Here is a 10358-nt window from a genome sequence, read left to right on the forward strand (position 1 = left end):
CTCAATGCACAGCGAAAGCGGCAAACACGGCCGGCGATTGTCGAAATCTGATCAGCGAGTCAAGCGCATTGGCTCATATACATCAATCACCGAAGTTTCTGGAGTAATCGCTGGTGCTCGCGGGTCTTCCAGAAAGTTCTGCGCCATTCGCGTGAGGCATAGATGAAATGTGATTACAGAAGGTTCATTCACAACGGACAGCAGATAGAACTATCGACAATATTTCAGAAACCTCCGATACATGCAGGCGTGTCCTGCGCTGAGCGATAACATTTCTTTACACAATGAAACGCGGTCACCCCATAAACAAGTACACGTGTCAACATCCCCTCCCCTCTCTTAAAGAAGCATCGTCCTACAAACATACAAGGAGAGCCAAAAACAAAAGTGCACCTAACACAGAAAAATTAACAAGAAAAAAAGAAATGAAGTCCAAAGCAACATAGTGTAAGAAAGTCCATATATCAGATATGCAAAATCCGAAATTTAGCGCTTGTAGGACTGCTTAAGTCGCCAACATGGACTATTGCAGGTCTTGAGTGGCGGCGCTGTGATTGCGAAATGCCGTCTGGCACGACCTCATTGTCCCGTGCGCAAATGCACCCAATGATCTTGTACGCTCCGAAATAGCAGCGTAAAAGCTTTCAAACCGTCACCACCGAAACCAAACACCATCACCAGGCTCGTATTACACGTATCGTTGTCGAGTATGGCAGAGTCAGCTGTTGGCCCCCTGCTGGTTCTACATGCGCAGGCGGCCGAGGTGTCGGGCTTCTTCGGCGCGCTGGAGATAGGCGGCGGCGTCAGCATACTCCTCGTCCGTGACCTGCGGTAGCATGGCGTCGGGAGTCGTCTTAGGGTTCCTGCCATAAACCAGCTTGAACGGCGTGATCTGCATAGTTTCTTGCGCCACCGTATTGTAAGCGAAGGTTACATACTGCAGGACGGCAACCCATGTCTTCTGTTCGACGTGGACGTAAATCGCAAGCACGTCGGCGAAAGTTTTGTTCATTCGCTCTGTAGGACGATTCATCTGTGGGTGGTAGGCAGCTGCCCTCCTTTGGTATGCCTGACTGTAGTGGAAAATGATTTGGGGGAACTCTGCAGCGAAAGCTATCACTCTGTCGGTGATGAGGACTTCTGGAGCACCATGACGCAGCAGGATGCTATCGACGAACAATTTAGCAACTTCGGCCACACTACTTTCACTCGAAGCTTTTGTTTCGCCGTAGCGGGTAACGCATTCAGTCACCACAACCATCTGCTTGTTTCCAGATGTTGACGTCGGTAAGAGCCCCAAGAAATCCATCCCGATCTGCTAAAATTGTCGGCAAGGACGCTCGATCGGCTGTAATAATGCCGCCGGCCTTGTCCGTGGTGTCTTGCGAGGCTGGTAGTCTCGACATGTCTTGACGCAACGTGCGACGTCGGCAGTCTGGCGTGGTAAATAGTACTTCTTTTTTATTCTTGTGAGCATACGGGAAAACCCGAGATGCCCGACAGCCTTACCATCGTGCAGAGTGTGCAGGACTTCTCATCGGAGTGCTCCGGGCACAACGACAAGGTAGTCTGCGTGGGCTGCGAAAAGTTCTTCTTCGCCAGGACGCCGTTTATACAGAAAAACGAAGACGATTCGAGCCTAAATACCCTTGGAGCGAAGTAACCCTTGTTTCTCAAATACACATCAAGGCTTCTGTGTTCCGTGTCCTCTAACTGATGCTCGGCAGAGTCGTCTGCACTTACTGTACTTCAAAAGTCGTCCTAGTCTTGGTCATTTTGGGCTGCGTGTCCACGGGAGCGCGAGATGCATAGTCGGCCTCAGAGTGTTCTTGTCTGGACTATCAGATTACAGTGATTACAGCGTCTCCAAGCAACCTTTGAAAGATATACGCCTGCATTCGTTTATCGGCGCATCGTACAAGGCTCATTCATGTATGATGGCTTGAGAGGCCTCGCGACCAAACTTGCGTGGTGCGATAAGCGTCAGTATCTGTGGACGCTAAAATGATGTGCTCGATCATGAGGCACTCAGGATAGTTTTAACTTCGCGTATCGTTAAATAAAGCTACAAAAGAAATTGAACTAAGGTTAAAAAACAGTGCGCAAAATAGCGCGAAAAAGAAATATGGCAGCGCTCGGAAGAACAGAAAGCCACTAATGAGTTTATTTCAATAAAAAATAAACCATAAGCATCCAAGCAACCAAAAGAAAGATCCAAAGGTACAACTCGTTTAGCCATTTAACGTTTCTGTCTGTTGATCTCCAGAAGGGGCAATAGAAAGCAGTAGTTTACCCATTTCTATCTTTGTCGCAAGCATTGTTTATGTAGAGATAGGGTGACATCATCAAGGTTCGTTAAACAATCACGTTTTACACCAGTTTTGAGCGGTTGTTTTCCACTGACACGTATAGTACGCGTTCAAAAAAGTCACTGCCTGAATCACTATAGTACTCGCGTCTTTCCAACACTTGTGCAATTACAGCTTTGACCAACTACGTTGGAATCTCGCGGCAGACTCTGCTTACGTATATATTTAGGGCATCCGGTGTGTGTGTGTGTGTGTGGGGGGGGGGGGGGTTCGCTGCTATGCACGCTATCTTTCATGTAGCCCCGCAGGAAGAAGTCCAGCTTTGTCATGTCCGGCGACCTTGCACGCCAGGGTACAGGTCCGTGCCGGCCAATTCCCTGTCCACGAGAAAGCTTGTCGTGCCACGCTCGATACTGAGTACTGCTATGCGCAGGAGCACCGTCGTGTTGAAACCAGATGTTCCGATGGTGTGCAAGTGGATCGTTGCAACAGACGTCATTCACGGCGCCCTCGTGGACGTGGTTGTCGTAGCGTTGCGTCCTTAGAGTGTTGTCAAAAAAAGATGGGTCGGATGATGTTGCCTTCAAAAATACCGGACAACACATTAACGACCATTAGTATTGGTGTCCTGTTTGTGCAAGGCAGTTGGGAAACGACCGTTAATACGGGAGACTAAGGAGACGGCGAACAATATCAATCCCCAATTGGATCTGATTAGCGCGAAATTGAAACCGAAGTATGAGAGCAGCAAGCACTGGTGGCGAGCGATAACCTTAAGCTTCTTCGAATATGAAGGCTTTCCTAGCTTTTGTAGCTTATAAAAATACCAATAAAAGCCGATAACATGCGCTGCAGCATTATAATGGGTTCAAGAAAGAGACCTTCGTCACTAGAAGTGGTTGAAGATAGGAAGGAAAGCGTGCTGAGAAGATTTTCCCCATGCCCTGAAAACTGGGGCAGGCAGTGGGCACCACATCCATCATAAAGCGAGCAGCACAACGACAACGACTAGCACAAGAAACACCTCAACACAGGTTACACCGCATGGCTGAAGAATACGACAACGGACCGCACGGCAAACAGCTGAATAGCTTGCGTACTACAATAACAGTAATGGGAAGTATAGCGAATGTTATTGGCTGGGGTCCTAAAAATAGGAATAGCCAATCCCCCAAACAAATGGTCCCTAAAATTTATGAACGACGCTCTGGGCTTAGAAACCTCCGTAACAGATTCCATGCCTACAGCAAGGAGAGGAGGTGTCCTGAATCGTTACTTTTTATTAGGAGTATACAACTTTCGAAAGTATTGAAATGCGTATTATATTTCAATACTCACCGCCCCATGATTGCCGTCATAGGCATGACAAACGATAGAATTGAAGTTGAAGAAAGATCTGTGTGTGTAAGTTAAAACCTTTGTGTTTGTGAATGCTCTTAAATTACCTTGGACATACATCGTGAGATGGGTTCTGCTGGTATTTTTTACACTTCCCGGTAAAAGCTACTCACTCAGCCAGGCTACTTTCAGTGAAACTTGAAACAATAATAGAAATATACTGGTATAAACGTTGCCGCGATAAGGCACTCAAGAAAAGTTTAACGCGATGCAATTACCGCTAGTAGTAGCTCATGCTCGCATGAACAGCGGCAAATCTTACCACCTGCACCGGGTCAATATTCGACTAACATCAACCCTAAGGAACGCCCATCGTCCAGCTAATATTTCTTCACAGTGCGACGAGGCTTATTGTCGTTCACAACGTTGTGGAATTAACGCTAGGTATCTCAAGGCACTGCAAGGGCTGTCCGTAGCACGGGGCACGCTCGCGATCACGGCACGGTCCTTCGTCTTCCTCTTCATTCGGCACACACACAGGGGCGCGCCTGCTTCATTAGAACAGTAGCATTGAAACCTGAAGAGGTCTGAATTGACTTTGTAATGCTATTTCAAGCCTTTGCGTTTAGAATGTCGCCGTTTTTTACGGGGAATTACTGGTCTCGATTGAAAGACAAATCAGCCCGTTGCTTTAGCCCAACATTATTGTCAATGTACCCGACCATTCTGATATATAAAAATAAATACAGGCCTGTGTTTTATTTGCCAAAACCGCAATACGATTACGAGGTACACCACCAGTAGGGGTTTCAAGAATGAACTTGAAAACCTGGTGTTCTCCATATGGTTCCTGAACGAATTTTATGACTTGGAGGAGAAACACACGGATAGCGCACGCTCCTCTAAACATCTAAGCCAGCTGTTTCAGCATGGCAAGCAGGTGAGCTCTCAGGCAGAGTGCAAACTTACCTTTGTTCTCAAACACTCTATTTTCAACAGAAGCTTCCTGCTAAGTCTTTCGGGCTGCTTTATTTCGTATTGGCCAATTACCGTACGCGAATGCTATTGGCCAATAGCTGACATCAATCAAAAGGGTGCTTGGATCAGTGCTCTTCTTCCCACTATTACTTCTTCATTCATGCAGTTTAATAAAAGACTGAAGTAAGCGAAAATCTGATTTCGAGTTTCGTTAAGAATTACGTACTTCCGGAAGAAGCCCACTATCGTTAAGTCACGCCCGTCCGCGGGCACCCTTGTAGGAATGAAATTTTGGCCAGCCTGCTTATCTGTGTCGCAGCCGTTGGGTCTCGCTAATTTCGTCTAGTTTTGAACACTCAAGTAGCCTCAAAGCACACGAAACCTACGGGCAATCCACGCGCATGCTTTCCCACAGGCTCTCACTCTTTCTGCTCATGGGTAGATGCCTTGGCAGACTTCGCTTCCTACTGGGCTATTAATAGCGCTTCGAATTGCGGAAGCTGAATGTTGCTACAGTCCGACGCTCAAGCTTGTCAAGAGGTGCGCATCACGTAGCACGGCCAGACTGGAGCATGTTAGTGTGAGCGCGCACTCCAGCCTTATGGTGCACAAAGCAAAGGCTGTACACACGCGCTACATTTGCGTGTAGCTGTGCTCAGCTACGTGGCGTAGATACCGCTTTCCACTCAGTTACGTCTCTCCCATTTCCAAAACGTATAGCGGTGCGGAATATAAGCAGCCGCAGGAAAGACGAAAATAGTACACAATGCGGAGCGTGCTGCAAGCCTCTCCGGACAGAAGCGTTTGTCGTGTCGTAGGTGCCATTTTACGCGCAAGTTTAACTGACCAACTCATGAAACCGGCGGTGTTTGTCTGAAGCTGCGAAGCGTGCGAACGAGGCCATTTGTTGTTCCGCGGCTAGGCATCTCAATCACCGAGCACCCAAACGCTGAATTTGTCCTGGAAGCCACGGAAGTAGGGAAATACGAGGATAGCTGCAGATGGCATTGTTGCTGGCGGAAAGCCGCTGGTTAGCGACACAATGTAGTCCAGTTGCTCTGATAACAGTGGGGAGGCTCGTATGGCGTCCGTAAGACTTAGAATGACCTCTTTAAATGTTACACGTATTATTCACATTCATTATCAGCATGCAAGTCATTATCAGTAATGTGCAGGAGCCATCGCGCACTGTCGGAACAGGTCACGTACTGGACCTTTTGCTCTGTAACGTGCCTGATGTTGTATACAATGTACGGTTGTTGCCAGTTTTAAGCGATCACAACGTTGTTCTAGCAGATTTATCAGTTCTGTATGTGAAGGTTGCAAAAACACCTAGTCGAAAGATTTATGCCTACAGCAGGGCCAACTACGAGGCGATTAGCGCTGCTTTCGAGTCGTTCTTTCCAACTTTTGATGCACCCGCAGATAATCTAGATATCGAACAACTGTGGAATACGTTCAAATTGAAATTGTTTGAACTACGTGAAGCTTTTGTTCCATCACGAGTTATATCAAGTAGGCGAGCTCGAGACAAACCCTGGTTTAACACAGAGTTACGTGCCCTTGTTCGACGACAGCGACGAAATTATCAAAGATACAAAGTGTCTAATTCGCCAGAGCATTTGGCTCTGCTGAAAGCAACAAAAACTGAACTCAGGCAAAAGTCCGACATCGCTAAGGACTTGCATTTCTTTAATGTAAGAGAAAACTTGCCAGGGATACCAAATAATTTTGGAAGTACGTGCAGCGTAATGGCAAAGACAACAGATCAATACCTGCGTTGGAAAATTAGGAAACAATTATTCATGATAATGAGTCTAAAGTTGAAATTTTTAGCCGTTATTTTTCATATGTGTTTTTGCCGTCTAGCTCACATATTGTCTCTTTGAATTACCTGATGAAATAGACCGCATGCCAGAAGTCACCTTTTGTGTCTATGGCATCCGTGAATTATCAAAAGATGTGAACCAGGCTAAGGCATGCGGCCCAGATGACATTCCTGCCGCTATCATATGGAATTGTGTGGACGGGTTATGCTTTTATTTCGCCCGGATGTTTCAGAAGTCCCTCAAGGAAATTCACATGCCTCATGATTGGAAATCAGCGCGAGTCGTGCCCATACATAAGAGTGGGGTGCGTAACGCCGTTCCGAACTACAGGCTCATTTTCTTAACTAGTATAACCTGCAAAATTATGGGGCATGCAAAATACAGTTGTGTTATGGCCCATTTAACTAATCATAACCTCCTAAGCCCCAGCCAACTTGGTTTTAGGTGTGGTTTATCTTGCAATACACAGTTGGTAGAGTTTATTCATGATTTAGCCTCGGCAGTTGATAAGCAACAAGTTGTGGACTGCGTTTTCTTAGATTTCAGTAAGGCGTTTGATGTAGTCGCACACAGCCTCCTACTCTCCAAATTAAAAACTTATAACTTGGAGGGTAAAATAATAGCCTCGATTGGTGAATATTTGTCATTGCGGCAACAGGCTGTGGTTCTGAACGGTATACCTTCGCAATATGCATCAGTTACGTCGGGAGTTCCCGAAGGCTCAGTGTTGGGGCCACTATTGTTTTTGCTGTATATTAATGATATTTCAGCTGTTACACAATCTTCATTCAGGATGTTTGCGGATGATTGCGTTGTTTAGAGAGTCGTAGATGCCATTTCCGATTCACAAATCCTGCAAGTTGACCTAAACACTATAGCAGACTGGTGTGTGCGTTGGGATATGTCATTCATTATAAATAAGACTGTTCACGTCACCTTCACAAGAAAACGAGCTAATAATCCGTACAGGTATAGAATTCACGATTCAACTCTAAAAATAAGAAAGGAATTTAAATATCTAGGCGTGTTTCTTACTTCTGATTTGCGATGGAACAAGCATGTTAACTATATTGGAAATAAGGCAGCATCAGTATTGGGATTCTTGCGGCGCAATTATAGTCATTTACCGAGTAACTTAAAGACGCAGTTGTATTTCAGTCACGTACGTTCTGTACATGAAATGGATTTGTTTGTCGAGACCCACACACATCTGAGCTTATAAATAAATTAGAAAAATCCAGAATAGGCCAGTTAGATTTGTTCTTGGTAACTATAGCCGGCAGCTTAGCATGACAGAATGCAAACTTAAACCTAAATGGTCAGAGCTGAAAGATCGTAGAAGGCATATCAGATAAAAATTTTTCCATGATATTTATTATTCTAGAACAGGTATCCAGGTACCACACTATATATCTAAGCGAGTTGACCACTGTTTGAAGGCCAGGGACTTTCCTTGTAGGGTTGACGTCTTCCGTTATTCCTTTTTTGTTAGAACTGTTCGAGATTGGAACAGTTGGCCATCGAGCATTGTATACATAACAGAAAATGATGCTTTTTTCCACGGGTTGAATAATTTGTTCATGTATTCATTCAAGTTTGTAACCTCCCTGCTGCAATTCCCTACGGGCCGATGCAGGTAACAAATAAATAAAAAATATAACTAAATAAAAATGCCTTCAAGGACTTTCAACATGCGTAACGACAATTGTGCGCCAGTGGTGACATCCATGCGCATGAAATCGCCGTATTAGAAATTTACTAACTGAAAATACTCAGTGGGATTTAGGAAAAGAAAATATAAAAAGTTGCTCCTTGAAAGCGCGGACGGAACGCTGTTTCGAAGGCTGGCAATGAGGCCACTCTCTATAAAATCATTTCCTAGGCTAGACCACAGCACGCCGCCTCCTGACGCAGTGATCCTCTCCCCTGTAAGCCTTGCTAGGGGTGAACTTCGCATCTTGTGACGGTGTAAAACCTTTTGTCCTGCAACCGGCGAAAACGACGAGTTTCAATTTGCTAAAAAATTAGACAACTTTTCACGCAGCATGCTCCTGCGGGGATATCCACTTCAGGCAAGCCGTCAGTTATGCCTTCTAGCAAACGCGGAAACACCCCGGCCAAGCGTGATAAATGCCTAGATGTGTACATTGCCGCCGTCCAACGTGATGTCCTAAGAGCTTATGGAAAATAAAAATCATATACACCAAACATTTCGTTAGAAAAAAGGAAAGCTATCATGTCATTGTCTAAACGCAGTGATATCGTGATAAAACCATAGGACAAAGGTGGTGCCGTGACAATCATGAGCAAAACCGATTATATAAACGAAGCCCAGAGACAGCTGAACGATTGGACTTTCTATAAGCGCCTAGACTGTGATACAACCACAGATTACAAAGCAATTGTCGAGGATGCAATAAAGGTCTCGTAAGAACTAAGCAATTAGGCTACGATGCAGTGGGTTGGCTCGTCCCAATCAGCCCCATCTCGTGCAGGTTCTATCTGCTGCCTAAAATACACAAACTCTCCCGGACGCGACATCGTTTCAGACATTGTAACTTTCACTGAGCAACTCTCGCGTTACGTTGATGTAATAATCAGCAGCCTTTCTTGTACTTTCTTATCCTAAAGATACGAACTGTCTTTCGTTGGACAGCGACGACCTCCTGAAACCAGTGAATTACCTGCTCGTTTTATTAGATGTGGTTTTATACTACACAACCATCCCCCATAGTGATGGTATTCAGGTAGTTGTTCACGCATGTGACAGAGCGCTTGATGAAAAAGCGTTGCTAAAGACACACTGTCTACATTATTACAGCGAAGGTGTACGTGGCTAGGGTTCCATGCATTTTTGGTCTCCGTGATCAAAAACTATCATGATCGATGGCTCATACCCCTATAAGCATTCATACTCCCTTAAGCAAGCAAAAAGCACAACAGTTCATAGCCCCGTAAGGCAGAGGATACAAGCACTCAGCAAAGCGAAGCGAACAGTGCATTAATTCTTTCTGATCACGTAGACAACATATTGAACAGCATGTGAAAACTGTCATCATAAATGGCCCATACCTCCGTGAGCAAGCAAATATGCAATGATTCATAGTCCCGTAAGGTTAATGGCTGCTCACCTTTCGTGAATGAGCTGCGATGACACTACCCTTATTGGCGTCGTCGGTTATTTCAGTGTGGCTGTGTCGGTACCGAAAAGGGAGCGGTTTACGCGTTCCGTGTTGCAGACATATTTCTTGCGAGGCCACACCAATCCAGCCCAACCGATCATTCAGCGGCATACGTGTATCGATTTGGCATTATCGAAGAATGCGATTGCAGGTGCGAGTAAAATAATGGCAAGCGATCAAGTAAAAGAGTAAATGAGAACAATAAAGGAGTGTGCGTGCCTTTGGTCACTATGACCACCATCAAGACAATAAATTAGTTCGGACCTTTGTTCTAAATTATGTGTCCCTTCCGTGTCGTGTGCTAAACAGCTCCGCTGGTCAGCCACCTTTTCAGAGTGGAAGGGCTCATGTTACAGTGAAGATGTATATGGCCAGGGTTCCGTGAGTTTGAAATTATTTTATTCAACCAAATAATAGTAAATTTGACAGTTCGCATTGGCTTCAAATGCGCGGCAGATCAATGGGCATTTGCTTTGGACCAAATTCTGCTAGCGTTTTTATGTTTGTTCAGGAGAATGACTTTCATAGGAAGCGCGAGCTAAATCCTCTCTATTATAAGCGGTATATAGCTGACATTTTTCTGATCCGGCCTCATGGCGAAAAGGAACTACTATCCTTTATAGATGATTTTAATACCGCCCACACATACATTTATTTCTCGCGATAGTACTCTCGTTATATGAGTAACCTTCTTGACGCTACAGTTTCCCTATCTAACAACA

At 45.2% G+C, this 10358-nt stretch overlaps 1 protein-coding gene across 1 annotated transcript; it reads right to left on the reverse strand.

Moving 5' to 3' along the window:
• Nucleotides 1-742: 742 nt before the first annotated feature.
• LOC140219577 (uncharacterized) lies at nucleotides 743-1309 on the reverse strand. The gene has a single exon (XM_072289469.1). It carries the CDS (start codon nucleotides 1307-1309, stop codon nucleotides 743-745), a length of 567 nt encoding a protein of 188 aa, XP_072145570.1.
• Between the last annotated feature and the right edge of the window lie 9049 nt (nucleotides 1310-10358).

This window comes from Dermacentor andersoni, chromosome 7 (genome assembly GCF_023375885.2).
Source record: "Dermacentor andersoni chromosome 7, qqDerAnde1_hic_scaffold, whole genome shotgun sequence".
NCBI classification, from domain to species: domain Eukaryota; kingdom Metazoa; phylum Arthropoda; class Arachnida; order Ixodida; family Ixodidae; genus Dermacentor; species Dermacentor andersoni.